The sequence below is a fragment of the Arvicola amphibius genome, chromosome 4 (assembly GCF_903992535.2).
Source record: "Arvicola amphibius chromosome 4, mArvAmp1.2, whole genome shotgun sequence".
NCBI lineage: Eukaryota > Metazoa > Chordata > Mammalia > Rodentia > Cricetidae > Arvicola > Arvicola amphibius.
The window spans coordinates 36,728,992-36,746,192 of record NC_052050.1 but is presented as its reverse complement, the minus strand read 5'-3'; the positions used below and the strand labels follow the sequence as shown (position 1 = coordinate 36,746,192).

General features: G+C 48.9%; 2 protein-coding genes across 3 annotated transcripts in view; both read right to left on the bottom strand.

Annotated features, from left to right (window-relative positions):
- The window catches only part of Aatf (apoptosis antagonizing transcription factor), a 105,714-nt gene extending 101,554 nt beyond the window's left edge, over positions 1-4,160 (bottom strand). For both annotated transcript variants that reach the window (XM_038328811.1, XM_038328812.1), the window contains exons 1-2: positions 3,929-4,160; positions 2,665-2,853 (exon numbers count right to left, since the gene is read on the bottom strand). In XM_038328811.1, coding sequence (XP_038184739.1) covers positions 2,665-2,853; positions 3,929-4,019 — 280 coding nt within the window. In that variant the 5' untranslated portion in view covers positions 4,020-4,160. The remainder of the gene's footprint in view (positions 1-2,664; positions 2,854-3,928) is intronic.
- Positions 4,161-10,219: 6,059 nt separating this feature from the next.
- On the bottom strand, positions 10,220-14,777 carry Lhx1 (LIM homeobox 1). Its single transcript, XM_038329005.1, has 5 exons — positions 14,608-14,777; positions 12,727-12,953; positions 12,362-12,639; positions 10,935-11,100; positions 10,220-10,599 (listed from the first exon to the last, which is right to left on the bottom strand). The coding sequence occupies exons 1-5, from the start codon at positions 14,775-14,777 to the stop codon at positions 10,220-10,222; spliced, it is 1,221 nt and encodes a 406-aa protein (XP_038184933.1).
- Positions 14,778-17,201: the final 2,424 nt, after the last annotated feature.

Genomic DNA, 17,201 nt, shown 5'->3' with positions numbered 1-17,201 from the left:
GTCACTGTGGTGTCCCTACTGCAATGAACTAAAATCCAGAAATGTAAACTGAAATAAACTCAATTCTTCCCTAAGTTGTTTGTTTTCTGCCGAAGTATTTTTATCATAGCAAAAGAAATGAAACTAGGTTACCTGTGGAGAGAAGCTGTCTTATGGGAGTGTTAGATAGGCATGCCAACAATACATTCCAACATCATCAGTAGATAGTATATAGAAAAGGTACCAAACTAACACACATCTGTAATCCTGGCATTTGGAAGCCAGGCAGGAGAGTCAAAGCAAGTTCAAGGCCAGCTTTGGCTATATACTGTGTTATACTACAATAAGTTCCTTTCTCATCCTCCCCACATTCCAATCCCCACCTTTCAAAAAAAAAAACGATTAGAGATGACTTATGTGGAGACATTATAAATTTACCAATGAAGCATAAGAAAGAGCTCATCAAACTGAGAGGAGGTAAGAAAAAGAACTAGAGGGCTGGAGAGATGGCTCAGTGGTTAAGAACACTGCCTGCGCTTCCAAAGGTCCTGAGTTCAATTCCCAGCAACCACATGGTGGCTCCCAACCATCTGTAATGAGGTCTGGTGCCCTCTTCTGGCCTGCAGACATACACAGACAGAATATTGTATACATAATAAATAAATAAATATTTAAAAAAAAAAAAGAAAAAGAACTAGAGACTGAACAAGAGGAAGTAGGAAAGTGGAGGTACATGAACATAGAGGATTACCAAAAAATCAGGACCAGTGCTGTTGTCTATGGGAAAGAGTTGAAACTTTAACCAAGTAAAATAAAGAGTTTATGAAAACATTAAGTCTTTGGTACTTCTTTCAAGAAATAAGCCTTAACTTGCTGGATATGGTAGTACAGTATGGTCTACATAGCAAGTTCAAGACTAACCAGAAGGACATGGTAAGACTTTGTCCTAAATTTTTTTAAAGATTTTATTTATTTATTATGTATACAGTGTTCTACCTGCATGTATGCCAGGACACCAGATCTTACTATAGATGGTTGTGAGCCACCATGTGGTTGCTGTGAATTGAACTCAGGACCTCTATTAGAGCAACCAGTGCTCAATCTCTGAGCCATCTCTCCAGCCCCTCTGTCCTAATTTTTTTGTTTGCTTGTTTTTGGTTTTTGGAGACAGGGTCTTACTGTGGCTGGAACTTGCTAGGAAGACCAGACTGGTCTTGAACTCAGAGATTCACGTCCTTCTGCCTCCCAAGTGCTGAAATAAAAAGCATGTGACCCCAGACCATTCAAGACACTGCCTCAAGGGAAAATAAATAAAACACACAAATTTAAAAAGCCTCAGATAGGCTGTCAAAATTCAAAATACAGAAGTTAAGTGGAAAAACCAGTAGAACCCTTTAAGTTTAATCATTTCTCAAATTAAGAAATTTCCATACAAAACAGCATAGATATTAGAATCAGCCTGCTTTCATGTGAATTCTGGCTCTTCTACTTAGCAGCTGTATCACTTTTACTTAACCAATTAGCCCTTAACTTTCCTATTTGTAAAATGAGAATAAATAATATCAACTTCTCGGGCTACTGTAAAGAATCAAATGATAATGATGTACTATTTTTACTTTTTTAAAGATTTACTTACGTCTAAGCGTTTTGCCTCCATGTACCTATGTGCATCTCTAGTACCTACAGAGGAACTGGAGTCATGGATGGTTTTGAGTCTCCATGTGGGTGCTGGGAATCTAACCTGGGTCCCAAAAGAACAAGTGCTCTTAATACTGGACTATCTCTCTAGACCCTATGGTAATATTTTGGTGGCTTTTTGTCCCAGGCTCTCAGAACTTAAAGAGCTAACTTCAGTGGCTGACACACAGTGAAAACTCAATCTCAACATGACCTTCCTAAAAGAAAATATATGGCATCCTCTCAATATCCGTATCTGGAGACTTCTTCCATCTTGAGAAACTTACTACTGCTTAAAACTATAAGCTCACATCCTAATTCTTTCTCAGGAAAGACAAAAGCATTGTTACTTTTTACAATGACAAAAGGTCAGTTTCATAACTAATACACAGGCAATCAATATAAGACCTGAAAAACAAAAAGGGTCAAAATATAAAAGCAACACATGCATCCAACTTTTTCTTTTTGGTTTATCAAGACAGGATTTCTCTGTCGCTTTGGAGCCTGTCCTGGAACTTCCTCTGTAGACCAGGCTGGCCTCAAACTCACAAAGATCGGCCTGTCTCTGCCTTCTGAGTGCTGGGATTAAAGGTGTGTAAGGCCACACCTGCCTTTTAACACACAGCCCTGCCAATACCTAGGATGCCTAACCTGTGTTTTCACTCATTTTAGGGTGAGCCATTAATCTGAACTTGCTACTTTTCTGAGTTTTAGGTTTCATTTTTGTTTGTTCTTCTAAGACAGGGTCTCAGGTGTAGCATATGCTAGTACAGAACTATGTAGCCAGCCTTGAACTCTGATCCTCCTGCTTCAGTCTCCCCTAGTTCTGAAATAACAGGAGCATGCCTCACTGGGCTTTAGGATTCTCTTAAAGTGAAGTGGTGACCTCAAAGGCCCTTCCTAGTACCAAATCAATGGTCTCTCCTAAAATGAGTAGAGACACACTGACTTCCAGAAGGCATCCATAAATGAAACAGCAAGAGAAGAGTTTCGGGTATGTCTACTCACCAGAGGACCCTGGCAGAGTCTGCTCCCAATGGTCTTCTTTCAAAGCTTTCCTAGAAGTGGTCTTGCCAGAATACCTTTTGTCCGTGTCCAAGAGGGAGGATGATGCCAGTTTTCTAATGCTACTCACTGCCAGATCAGCTTCCTCCTCTTCCCCTTCATCAAACCTGTCAATCACTCTGGCTCTAGTGGCTGTGGGGTGGGAGGAAAATAGAATCTTAGGTTTAAAAAAAATCTTTAATAGGAACTCAATTAAACAATTTCAACTCCACATGCCACCTTTCTGTGCTCGGTGAGTACTCTTACCAACTGGGCTATATCCTTAGCCCTCAATTCATTAAGTGTCCTCTATACAATTTCCACAAACTTACAGGAATAGGGAATTTATTTCTGGTCGCTAGGGAGACGACTATCATATTGATGTGTTTCTAAATAGAAAGGTAACTCCCTGCATCTACTAGTAGATTGTTCCTACGCCTTGACTCTATAAATCTAGTCGGATTCCTCCTTTTCCATAGTGTTTTTATTTGCTTTTCTTTTTTGGAGGTTCTGAAAATTAAATTCAGGGCCCCAAGTATGTCAGCCACATGCCCACAGAACTTAATTCTTCCTCAGCATGTGACAGTCACGCCATTATCAATCAGCCAACAAGTTTATAGTCACTCCATCCCACCCCTTCAGTTGTCCTCACTGACCCTGGCTTAAACAAACCCTCACCTGCTATTCTTACACCACGACTCCTAATCTCTTCTATTATGCCGTCCTCACAACTCTGAATCAAGCCTAAAGCACAATTACTCCCAGCTAGTCTCAGAACAGGCTTAAGGACACTCAGTGTGTCATCAGAACGTGAGCAAATGTCTTAAGACCTACCATTACTTAAACAGCACCAGAGAATCCTACTTTTTTCCTTTTCGAAGCAAGTTTTTAAAGGCGGTCAACTTTAAACACACAAAAACCTGAAACTCATCAGACTTCCTTCTCCTTTCTAAGGTAATACCAGTAAAGGGCATCCTAAGTAACTGCTAGTCGGCTGCCAGTAGCTCCCTGCAGCTACCCCCAGCCAGAGTCCGTGTGTCCGCCCCGCCTCCCCCCAACCCAAGTCTGGACTGCACGTTTACAGCAGGTGTCACCCTCTACCCCTCCAGGGGTCAACCCTCCCGAGACACAATTTTCCTCAGCGCAAAGGGAAGAAGAGCAGGCTCGAGGGCCAGCGGCCCGCCCCGGCCCACAGCTCCGCACGTGGCCGGCCCCAGTCAGGCCTCACCCTCCTCGGGGTCGGCCTCAGGATCCGCCTCACGCGGTCTGGGATTCAACAACTGTTCCAGCTGCAGAGCCAAGGGCTGCGACCCCGCCATGGCCTCCAGGTCACAGTCGGCGCTGAGCTGGTGAACGTGCAGCCCAGAGCCCCGGCACGACGTTCCGGCCGGGGTGCTCCCGCCAGACGCCACTCCACACCACAGCAGAAACCTTCGGGTCCGGCACTCAGCTCCCAGATAGGCAACTTCCGGGAGGCGCGCGCCGGAGGGGCGGGGCTTCACGTCACCACTGGCGTTGCTAGGCTGGAGGCGCAGGCCCGCGAAACCTGGGAGGGACCGCAGCCGGCGTAACGCGCGTGCGCCGGAGACCAGAGCCGCACGGCGCGGGAGCGCGCAGGGGCACGTGACCGCCTCTAGCGAGGAACGTTGATTGCGTTTCGAGCTTCCAGGGTCCCCTAAGCACAAAATAATGCCTCAAGCTTTGTGCGAGGTTGGTTTAGGAATGAAGCGCGTAAAGTACTCGAGGCTCATGATGGCTGGCTGATTTGTGAAAGGAGTAAAGGATAAGCCTCTCGAACCTCAGGTACTAGAGCAAGCACAGACAGGGATTCCAAACAGGGTTTTTCACAGTGTGGAGGAGCCAGGCACACATCTTCCAACTCTGAGCAGCCAGGCTCTGAGAGGCCTGCATGTGTAAATGTGCGGCCAAGTGCGATCTTTATCTTTACTTAGGAATAATTAGGAATCGCGATGGTTGTACCACAGATCAAGACCATTTCTGTAGCATCTTGTACCCCCTTTCCTGGGCAAGCAAAAGGAGACAAGTGGTTGGAATTACTCCACTACAGGTTCCTCAATATTAATAGCTTTACTGTTCTAAGATGGAGTGACTCAGCCCCTGAAACTGATGAACAAATGCAAACCCTTCACTCGGTTCTAACATTAGATGCTTAGACTCAAAACATAAAGACCTTAATGAGATAAATTTAATTGCACCCAGACACATGAAGATACGCAATCACTTTACATTCTCTTCCCTTCATAGAGCGTTCCTTGACTGCCCACTGCCCATGGCAGGCACTGCTAGATGAAATACAAGATGAGTAAGTTGGAGTCTCCACACAGTGACCAGCCTTCTGGGCAGCAAACAAGAACTGCAACGAGGAATGACAAATTTGAGCATAAAGCGTCCTATGCTGATATGTTGGAGGTCTTCCGTAAAGACTTTAAGATCTTCTGTAAACAGAAAAGCTGCCATTCAATAAAAAAGGCATGAGTAGGCCTGGTGGTGGTGGCGCCTTTAATCCCAGCACTCGGAAGGGAAGCGGAGGCAGGCAGATCTCTGAGTTTGAGGCCAACCTGATCTACAGAGCAAGTTCCAGGACAGCCAAGACCACACAGAGAAACTCTGTCTCAAAAAAAAAGCCATGAATAATACACGGTAATACACATTCTGACTGTACCTCATTCCTGTTTGTCCATGGCAACAGAGTCTCTAGCTCAGGCAGGCATCCAACACGCTAAGTAGCTGAAGATGACCTTGAATTCTTTAATCAAGGGGGATTATAGGCCTGTGCCACTACACCCTGTTTATTCAGTGCTAGAGACTGAACCCAGAGTTTTGTGCATGCTAAGTAGGAACTCTTCCAGTTCTAGATCCCCCAGCCCAGTACCATTTCTTAAGTATGCTCCAGGCCAATTGCATCCCAAAGCAGATCAATGATAGGTATGTATCTGGTAGCTCCCCAGTGAAAGCCACAGAAAGACAGTCCCTGACTCAGAGTCTGCAGAGACCCTCAGATTCTGGCTAGAAGAGACTACTCCTTTAGTGTAGCTTCTCCCATGCCTCTGTCCTAAGTGGCTCTTGAGTGAAGAAGACCAGGGCTACAAAAGAGAAACAGAGACTGTCTTAAAGTCTTTCAGACATGGAGGGCAAAGAATGTCAGACCAGACAAAGACCTAGGCAAAGAAAATCTCTGTATTACTGAGTAGTTAGAGGGCTTGCTTGTTTTTAAGTGTGCCCTCTGTGATTTCTGGCATGTGCCTGTATCAGAGCCTCCATAGCAAAAATGTGTTCCTCTGTCCTCTACAAGTTGCCATTGCCTTGGGCATAAGGAACAGAAGTGTTCTCCCACCCCACATTTAGTAAATCACATCCCCTGATCCTCTTCCCTTGCTATTTCAGGCACTAAGAACCTTCCCTCAAAGGTAAGAAGGGAAGAGTTGGGTGGAAAGGAAAGCAGGACAGAGACTATCTTGAAACTGTTATGCATACAGGACACTGCTGGCCTATTTGCTGAATGGAGCAAACAGGATCATAAGGTGCCATAGGCCTTTTACCAGCTCTCCCTCTCCTGTCTTGGCTGTCCCTGACTTGGGACACATTTTTAGGAAGGAGTCAAGAGCTCTTTACTCTTGCCACACATACCCTAGGCTCCACAAAACTGCTTCCCCTGCTTTCCTACCCCAGGAATCTTCTTCCTGGGGAGGAGTGAAGGATGGTAGAATTTAAGGTGCAACTAAGTGAAGTTGAGGTATAGGGCAAGGGAGAGACCACTCAAACGTTCTGGGCCCCTTCCCCAGTTGCATTCTGGTTTCAGAGGTGGCTGAAGGGCTTCAGACTAGAGTAGAGTGGGACTGGAGATGGAGGGTGGGCCGTGGGAGGGGCCAGTAAAGGGCAGTATAGATTCCTAAAGAAATGTCAACTGATGGAGAGCAGATGGGCTGAGCTGAGAGCAGCATAAAGGTGAGCAATCTGTCCTCTGGAGAAAAGACAGAAGGGGTTTAGGATTCGCCTCCCTCTGGCTGGGCTGCAAAGTGGCGGGAATAGCCACCCATAGACAAAGGTAACTAAATTAGACATCGCTCCGATGGTCAAAACCCGTCAGTTTCAAGTTTCCAGAAACCAGATTCTGACCTATCTGTCTTCCTAAACAACATCAGCCTTGGGTTCCAGACCCCTGACAGGTCCTACCCCGGTTCTCCACTCATTCACCTGCCTTCTTGCCTGCCCTTGCATCAGGAGAAGTTGAGTAGGGGAGCTTTAAGTCCCTCCTCAGCTTAGATGGCAGCCGCCTAAGACTGGAACCCTAATTACAGGTGCCTGGAAGCACAGAAGTGGGGGCTTTAAGCTGGCTTGAGGAATAAAAGGGTTTGCCAAATTTAGCTGTGAGGAGGCTTCTCTCTCAGATGGGAAGGGGCGATGATAGGGGACCAAAGGGCATTTCCTTCCTTCCTGGCAGTCTCTCCAGGAATGGTTCCCTGGGCACTTGGGCCAGAGGTGGGCAGCAGTTGTGAATACAACCCAGCCACTATCGTTTCTCTTCCTCTCCCAGCCCTCGGTTCCAGATTAGACTGCTGAGCGGTACTACCTGTTCCCGTCTTCACTGGGTTTCACAAAGACCCGCCAAGGGAAAAGATCACTCCGCTGGCACGGAGTTACAAGAACTGAATCTATGCCGCCCGCACAACTCTTAAAGTATTTCTTATCAAATACTCCGATAGCACAATAAAGCTGCTAAATAATTTAGTACCCTCGATAGAAAAATGCCACTTCCTGATGAGCATACGTTCAGTTAAATGAATAGTTTTAAGGGGGAGGGTTCCAGGGTAGTGGCTATAATGAATGTTAGCTGTGGTTTAATGCATATAAATGCTAAACGGGGAAAACACGCAGACCCAGTGATTGCATATGAATAAAATGTGCTGTATGTAGCGGCTAGGAGTTTCCAAAGTCTCCCTTGTATTTCATAAATTTTTATTTCTGAAAGACAGCCAGATTCCTCCCTGATAGTCATTAGTTAGATAAGCCATCGAAGGGGTGCGATGAAATATTGCTTACTCTAAAGCCTTCTCTGCAGGAAAGATAAACTTGGCTCTGTCTTACAAAATAAGGAAAAGGTACTGGAAATTGCATACAATTTAATGTAAATTTTTAAAAAAGTAAGATATCATCCAGACTGAAATCTAGGCAATATGGTAAAGAAACCCTGGAACCCTGATATGAAAACTCTCATACACCTACACATTAGTATTTCATAGGAGAAACATTCACATTTCTCCCGTTTCTATTGGAGGTTTGGATGGGATTGAACTATTCTCAAGACCCTATATCTATTGGCAACTTAACTCCCAGTTGCAATTTGATTTCTATAGTAGTTATTTTTGTTCATCTTCTGCAGAAACTTAATATGTATCCAATGCCAGACAAAATAGTTTTCCTTTTGGAAAACTTCAAATGTAGTAAATACCATCCATTAACAATTTCATATCAGTTCTGTGAAAGGGATTAAAGTATTTCATTTCTAGTTATACTTTATATTCATGTTAGGTTATCTTTCAACTCACCAAATTAGAAAGCAGGATTATCTATGGAAGATGAATTGAAGCTGAAAAAGACCAGGTCTAACTATCTATTTACAAGTATGTGACATTCCCAAGCCTGGCTTTGCAAGTGCAGGGAGGAGAAGGGGGTGCAGGCTCTCTCACCTAATCACAGACCCGCATCATTTGCTTTCTCTTGGCTGTGGATTTGATTTCTATTTCCAATTCTGTATTAACTTATCAGCAAATCTCTTTAACTGTATCAGTTAAACCCAGAGAATGCAAAACTGTATTTAATAACAGCAAGAGGCAAAGAAGAGAGCTTGGTGAAGGGTTTCAGCCAGAGTCAAGGTGAAAGCATCACCCCAGTCTTATCACCCTCCCTACTGACTTCTGCGGGTCCGCTCAGCACGCTCTTGGGACTTCCCTCCAACAGCTGAAAACATGGGATACCACACCAATTATCTAAACATCAGGTTTTCTATTTTTATTAAAAACTCACAAATTTATTCAACATGTTTTCTTTCATACAGTGAATGGTCTAATATGCACTGGAGGTCACACAAGCTTAGGCTTATAGAACAATAAAAGACATATGAGAAATTTAATATATAAAGGAACAAGTAGCAGCTGCTGACTGCATATTTGACCATAAAATTTAAATATTTTGGACTTTTATTTTAAAGACACAAAAATAAAACCTGTGTGGGTCTATATAAGTCATATTAACAATTTCATGAATGTTCAACAGGACTAAAAATTAGCAAAGATGTTTTTTTAAACCTGTAACACTTTTTTTTTAACACTTTCTCAAGTTGGTGGTGCCAGGCACCATTACAGTATTTGTGCTATAATTTATTCTATTTGGCAACTGTCTGGATATCATGTTTTTCCTTTGCCTCGTGTAAACAACACCTTTTTACATACTAGCACAGTGAGCCGCAAGCCCTGCAAATCTGTCAGAACATCTACAGGAAAAGAAAAGGAACAATTTTGGTTGATTGCTCAAAACATTTTGTTTTTGAACAAGAGGTTTCAAAACAGGATATATTAGTAAAACACTGAACTCCTGAATTTAACATTATACGTAAACAGTTGACTGTTTTTAGTTCAATAGTCTCTTTTTTTTAAAAACTTTCGTGTGAAGGTAGAGTACTTTTATTTGTAGAGGTGATGTTCAAGTCATTTTACTGAGAGGTGTGGCTGGAGACCATCCTGTGGAGAGGTGGTGTGTGTGTGTGTGGGTGTGTGTGTGTGTGTGTGTGGTGTGTGTGTGTGTGGGGAGAGAGAGAGAGAGAGAGAGAGAGAGAGAGAGAGAGAGAGAGAGAGAGAGAGAAATTTGTGAAGGTAGAAGAATTGAGAGCTTTACATTAAAATTTTGGCAAAAACAAAAATCAAAACCCGGATAGACAAAAAATATATATATAGTCCCACCTGATGCACAGCAGGTCGGTGTTTCTGAAGCTATTAAGAGTTTGTTGTCGTCGCTGAACTCTGAGACAACACTAAGATCTCCCAGAACTAGGACCCTCTTGACTGGAAAGCCTCGACAGCTTCTCCTCCCTCACCCGGCTGAGCGCCTCCAGGTTTCCCTCCCCAGGCTCCTGGCATTGCCCAGGACTGTTCAAGGCTGCAGCTGTCAAAGTCGTTTTCCAGCTAGCCAGAGGAGCCGCGGCCGGTGGAGTCTGTCCACGGATCCAGACTCAGGTTGAATTCCCCTTCAGGAGCCCCAGTTCTGCGTTTTGCCAGCCAGTGTGTGGATATCCCAGCTCTACCGTGAGGCTGATTTGGATCCTATTTTGGACCCCCTTTGCCTTCCAGTCTCCCCCATACTGAGAATGGTCCCAGAGGCTGGAAGAAGAGGAGCAGGAGGCTTGCTTTTTATATGTTTTTTTTCCTATTTTTTTTCTTAAATAAAAGTTCGTCTCTGTAGTCTCTGTACAACCACGAAATCCCGTGGCCCATGCGAGGCCCCGCTACCACACGGCTGCCTCGTTCATTTCAGGAGGATGGGACAGGTGGTTCCCGTAGCTGGCCCCGCCATTGACGGACAGAGATGAGAAGGGTGGACTGGGTCCGAAGACCTCCGCTGACATGGAGTGGAGAGGCCCGGGCAGGCTGGGCTCAGGACTAGGCGAGTCCCCTGGTGGATGTGCCAAGATGTCGGTGAATCGCTGTGCCTCGCTGGAAGGGTGGTGGCCAGGCAGCGGGTGGTCCAGACCTCCCAGCGGCGTCCCTGAAGGCCCAGATGATGGCACAAAGGGTAGGTCCACTGGCGTCTGGGCCTGCGAGGATGGCGGTCCTTGAGGGAAGAAGTCGTAGTTGCCCCCGGGACCATAGTACTCGCTCTGGTAATCTGCCGACCAGAAAAGAGGTGTCAGAGTACAATCCCGGGTCTTGTGAGACCACAGGGCAGGAAAGACCTGGCAGCGGGCATCTCAGGGCAGCTCGGGGAACTGGCTGTTGGAGAGGCACCAGAGCAGGAGAGGAGATTTGGCATAAAACTCAGAGCTTCTCCCTTCCTGGGACCCTTTTCTCACCAGAGCTGGGACTTCAACCACCTCCCCTGACTTGCTCCGGGTCTTTGCCCCTACCCCTCAACAGAAAGCAAGCGGTACTTCCTGCACTGCCACCCGCTTCCAGCGAAGCCGGCTCAAGCCTGGGCCCACCTTGCCGCTTGGCCACACTCACCTCCGTAAAAGGAGAAGGGGCCGTTGGGGATGAGCTCGCCGGGCTCCAGGCGGTCCACCAGCGGCCGCATCCGGCGGGGACTGCGGAAAAAGGCGTGGCGCCGCGCGCCCAGCGCGCTCAGCTGCTTCATCCTCCTCTCCTTGGAACGTCGATTCTGGAACCAGACCTGAAGCACACAGGCACAGGATGAGACCGCGGAGACCTCACTGGCCAGCCCGGTATGCAACGGGGGCCCAGTCACTCATTCCTCCACTGCCACTAGGTGTGTGTGTGTGTGTGTGTGTGTGTGTGTGTGTGTGTGTGTGTGTGGTCTCTGAATGAATAGTACCAGGCCAAGGGTAGGTGTGCAGGATTCCCAAGAAGAGAGCTGAGCAGACTACTTACTGCCTTGTCTGATTTTGTAGTCCCACTATTTCCAGCAATCACACGCTTAGCATTATATTATCTTAGGGATCATAGACATTGAAATGCTTCAAAATAGTATCACATACACAGCTTCCCTTTCAGGGTCTCTTGTTGGTCCCTACCCCCATATCATGTAGTGACAGAGATACAGAAAGCTTTCTGCTGATTGTTTCCCAAGGGTAATGACACCAAAACCCACAATCTCCTTTCCACACCCACACAAAATCTCGACGTGCCAAACATACTTAGACACAGCCTCTCTCCAATAGTGACAGGCACCCAAACCCATATTCATGAGCACAGGTTCACACAGCCTCCCAGAGGCTGCCCTTCCAATACTTGGACAGGCACATCCACCCACACCCTCACCTGGCCTCTAGGCACTTTGATTAGACATACAGTACTGGCAGGGCCAGACTCCTGGTATACGAGACACACTCTAGTTTGGCTTCTTCCCAATGCAGTGGCCCAGATATCTATAGAAGGCTTAGCCTCCCCATCCTACATTAGGCTGCATCTAGGCAGAGCCGGCTTCCCACCAAACCATCTCTCCTTCAATCCTGGGCACTCCTTCAATCCTTGGGGAGGACAAGCCTCTGCACTGGCGCCTTTCTAACTGGGGCTCGAAATGCACAAATTTGGGGTTGGGGAAATAGAGGGAGAGCTTATTGTACAGAACCGGGAGGAACTGAATGACTCTGGACCCCACAGCCACCTCTCTGCTCCTTAACAAGGGCGAGAAAGGGACAAGCTGTGTACAGAAAGATGGACTTTAGCTGTTGCCACGACATTGTGTTTTCCTCCAGCTTTATGGCCCGCTCTCCAGCCACCCCCACCCCTTAGCCACTGTCACCTCTGTGGGGCTTTTTTTCTCATATTGCAATATATCAGGACAGCTTTTTCCTAGTCCCACTCACTTCTTCTCCTACCCCCAAAACTCTGGGCTCTCCCAGGCTCAGCCTAGGTTCCTTTAGTGGCCATGTGAGCCTTTGGGGAACAGAGTGGCCAACCAGGGTTCTGACCTGGATGACCCGCATGTTGAGGCCAGTCTCCTGGGCCAGTTGCTCACGGATGTGGCGTGTGGGCTTGGGTGTAGCTGCAAAGGCTGCCTTCAAAGTCTCCAACTGCTTGGCTTTGATCGTGGTTCGGGGTCCTCTGCGCTTGGCACCTAGGTTCTGGTCATCGTTTTCATTGCTCCCACCTTCCTTGTCCGACACGTTGGCACTTTCCGAGTCCTTGGCATCATCCTGCGATGGGTCTTGGGAATCCGGAGATAAACTAGGGTCACTGCCTGTGGTGGCTGGGAAGATAAAAAGGAGTGATGAGCAGGGTCCTTTCTTTCTTCCCCGATACCCACCCTCTAGCCAGTTGGGAATCCTGGTCTCACCAGAGTGGAGGCTGTTCTCTTTGGCGACACTGCTGTTACTCAGGTAATCCTCTTTACAAACGAACTTGTTCTCATCGATGATGTAGAGCTCCTCGCCGGTGGAAAGCTGCTTGTTACACATCATGCACGTGAAGCAGTTGAGGTGAAAGACTTTGCTTCGCGCTCTCCGCACCAGATCGCTTGGAGATATGCCCTGCGCACAACCCGCGCATTTGGTACCGAAACATCTGCGTAGGATGTGCGGAGAGAGAGAAGTACAGCAGACAGGGTGAAATAAAAGCCGCCAGAGGAAGGAGAGAGAATAAATATAAAAATTTATTAAACATAAGAGGAGGCAGGAGAGATCACGGGACATCAGGGAAAAGGGAGGGAAAACATTCGGTCAGTGTTAACCGCCCAACTGCCCCTAACCTCTAACCTCATGCCTCGACATTATCCCCCAGGAAAAAAAGCGTCGTGAGAAAAGGTTTCCAAGTGGCTACAAAGGCAGCAGGGAAACCGAGCACACATTTTCCGATTAGATTCAGAGAAGTCTATTCGAGCGAAGAGCTCCGCAGAAAGGTCCCGCTTTATACTGCTAGCTTTGTCTTTCTTTCACCACAAAAAGACCTGAGCATAGGCGCGGATTGGCAAAGTCCGATCCCGCCCAGAATAAACAAACACTGACTCCGAGAGAGCCTGGTGGCTGTAGCTGGGCAGTTGCCACGATCGTGCGCAAAAGCCTGGCAGATTGGCGCTAGCGGGAGTCGCAGCCGGGTTGAGCGGGCTTCATGAGTCCCGCTGAGCTTAGCCGCTAACCAAGCTCCGAGAGAGCCCCGCAAGCCGGTGGGGCTAGCGCTCTCCGGCACGGATCCAGCCCTTGTAAAAACCCGAGCAGTCTGCCGAAGCCCCAAAGCTCAGCCTTTCCGCAATAGCAGCTCGCACCTCCCTTAGCTTCATAGGTCCTCTACAAACAGGAGCCGCGCGTCCCGAACGGTCACTGGGGACTGAGCTTCCTGGTCCTTCGGGCAAAGGAGGCCCGGTGGCTTCAAACTCTTTCCCAGATTTGATCAATCCTCACAAACCAAACCAAACCAAAATAGCGGAATAAAGTGTGGAATTTTAAACCAGTGGAAAATACAATTTACATTTGAGGCCATTCTTCCCTGTTCAGCTTTGATTGTGGCAAATAATCAGTTTAAGAAAATACAAGCAAAATGGTAAACAGAGGAGAATTTTCCCGGCTCTAACGAGCCGCGTGTTCGCCAGAAGGTGGCCTTCCTGATGGGGAATCGGCTGGAAAGGCCGCGAAGAGGAGCCGCCGCTGGGCATTGGACCAAGGCCAGCACCGTACCGTTCTCCCAGGTCTACGCTTATAGGCCAATCAATGTTTAGGGAGACCCCAGGCATACCGGATTGGCCTCAAGGGCGGGCTCTTCATTGCGGCTTTTTTCCACACAGACCACCGGGACTCTAGTTTGGAAAAGACCTCTCAGAGAAGGAAAAGCCGGAGCTTCTGAGCTTAACTTTGAAGGAGCAGCTATCTGGGAGGCCCGAAAAAGGCGGTTGGTTGTAGGAGAGCTTCGGTTCGGGAAAGGCGAGCGGGAGCTGCAACCCCGAGGCTGCTGTACCTCTCCAGCGATGTGGAGGGGCTTCTGAGCTGAAGTCGGCTCAGACCCTTTCTTTTCTAGGCACTTGCAGCCAAACACGGACCACACTTTCCATTACCAAGTAGGACAGATATCTCGGCATCCCAACTTGCTAAGAGGTAGAAGCCAGAGGGACTTGGCTGCCCGAGAGAAAAGGCAGCTCCTAAGGCGGCTACGCTGACCTCTGATCCGAAGCCGGCCAGGAAGGGCCCGTGGGGAGGGAGCAGCAGAGGCGCGGGAGGGAAGTACTCACCGGAAGAAGTCGTTTTTACAGTAGAGCTTGCCTTCCCGGGAGAAGCACTTCTCGGTCAGGTTGCATTTACATTCACAGCACTGGACGCACTTGACGTGCCAGGCCCTGTCCAGCACGTTCAAGAGGAAACGGTCCAGGATGGGCCTTTTGCAGCCCGCACAGTGCACCATGGTCTTTGGTTTGGTCCGGTGAGGCTCCGATCGATGGGGCAAATAGAATCGAGGAGATGACTCCTGAAGACAACCAGCCTGAGCTTCCCAGCTCCTCCAAAAAAGAAAAAAACCCGCTCAAGTCGGGAAAGAAAAAAAAAACCGCACCAGCAAATCAAAAGGGGAGAGACCAGGCTGGTAGGGGGCAGCCCGGGAATCCCAGGGCCGCGGAGGTGGAGCAGCGCCACCTCAGCTCACCAGGCGAGGAAAATCAGTCTCCAGCGGACAAGAAAGCGGCCCTTCTGCCCAAAGCCGGAGAAGGAGTGAAGGTCACCGAGAAAGGGGGCGGGACGGAAATAAATAAAATTGAAACAGGTTAAAAGAAAGACGGCAGGAGCTCGGGATTCAAAAAAGCGACGCTGGGTTCTCTCCGGCTTGAGGTAGAGCTGTCAGAAGTCAAAGTGCATCTGCTTTTGTCGAAGTATGAAGGCAGGTTATGTGTGCGTGCCAGACCGCCCACCACCGGGTTTTTCGCTTTAAAAAAAAAAACACGGAAAGAAAAGAATACAGGAGTAGAACACTTTGGATCCTACGTTGCCGGCTTCTTGCAGAGAGTCGGGACAGTCTGGGCGACGGCGCTGGGCCTGGGAAGGGGTCGAGGGCAGGCCAAGGGATGGGAGAAAGGGCAGGTTGAGTAGATTTGTTGATTGTAGTTGATGCTTAGGTCCCCACCCCCCTTTGGAGAGTGTTTTTGCCAGTCAAAAATGAAAAGGGACAACTTCGGGCGGACGCAGCCGGGCGCACTCGCTCACTCCCCACCGCCCCAGCCCTGTCACCTGGGCCGTTGGCCTGCCAGGCGGCCTTCCGTGTCCTCGCAGCGGCCCTCCCTGCGCCTGGACTCCTTCGGGAAGGCAATGTGATCTGGCTCTTCACCGTGCCTGGCCGTGCATCCTGGCTTCAGTCACAACTCGCGGCCGCTTGGGCGCGCAGCCCCGCATCGCTCGGCCCACGCTCCCGTGGCTTGCGTTTCAGCCCCACAGTCTCTCGACTTTTTTTTCCCACCCCCTTTTGTTGTGGTGGCAAATCTGGCTTTCCTTTCTAGTATCCTTCCTTTCTTTTTTCCTCTCTTTTTCTTTTTCTGGTTCAAAGGGAGGAGCCAAGGGGAGGGGGCGTCTTGGAGAGCTTTAGAGTAATGTCCTGGTGCAGCGGCTACGGAAGGCCAGCGGCTGGAACAGTTCGGTGCGGCTCGCCGGTGTCGCTGTCCGGTCAGCGGGTTTCTTGTTGGCTCTTTCCCAGCGCGCGTCCCTAGGTCTCTGGTCTTCTGGCCCAGTCTTCGGCGCGTCTCTCCCAGCTCCAGCGGCTCGGTCACTGTTCCTGGCTGTTGGCTGAGCCCTGGAAGCCCCCTCGCCTTAATGCAGCGCCCGCCGACGTCACGGCGAACTGCGACCAATCAGCGCCTCGCGGTCTCTTCGTAAACCATTCTGCATTTTCCCCCCCGGCCGGGGAGAGTGCGGGGAGACCGCGTTTAGAGGATCAGTGGCGGTAGCCCCGCGCGGTACCGGCGATGGCAGCGAGATGTCCTGGCCCCTTCCAGGTTTGGTAAGGCGTCGGTTTCAGTGTCAGGGAATGAAAGAAGGTGCGGGGGAGGCCAGAGTTCCGTGGGAGGGTAAAGGCAAACATACGGGGGTGGGGGTGGGGGCGGAGAAAGCCTGGTTGGGATTAGAGTGTAACTGGGTCTGGTAGCTTGGGAGGTCCAGGTACACAGGCTCTGCAATTCAGTAGGTGTCAACAGCCCTCCTCTTCTTGCTCTTTTGGCCTGGAAATTGCCCCCGGCACAGTTCGAGTCTTTGGAGAGGTAGGGGGCGCTTGGCAGCTTAATCTCCCCCGTGTCTCTTGGTGCCTCCTCCCCTAGTCCAACCAAAGTCCACCCGGCAGGGTGTCTGGGAGACACGAGTGTCGATCTCCCGCTGCGCTCTTTTGGAAAGTTGATTCGGGCGGTTTCCTGATGGGGGCGGGGGAAACCGGAGGCGCGGCGCCAGGACGCGAGAAGGAGTGGGTGGGGAAGCGCTTCGGGTGAGGAGTTGCAACTCTGGCGAGAAGTTGTGAGAAAATTGTGATCCGGAGACACCTTTTACAAACAAAAACAAATGACTAGGTGGGAAACCGCGGGGCTCCCGCAGCTGGGGGAGATGGTTGCAGCGGGGGTACTGCACCTCGGCTGCAGGGGAGGGAGGCGTGCAGCGCACTGGCAGTGTAGCCTGGCTCCCAGACCTTTCTTTTTCCAGGCTTGAGCTAGTTCGTTTCTTCAGACATCAGCGAACCATACCTACCAGAGTACACTCCTTAGGGTTAATACACTTTCCTAATTTTGTCTGCGTTATAAACTCCTGATCATCGTCTACCAAGGCGGGGGACGGATCTGCCTAGTTGTGGGAGTCAGATGCT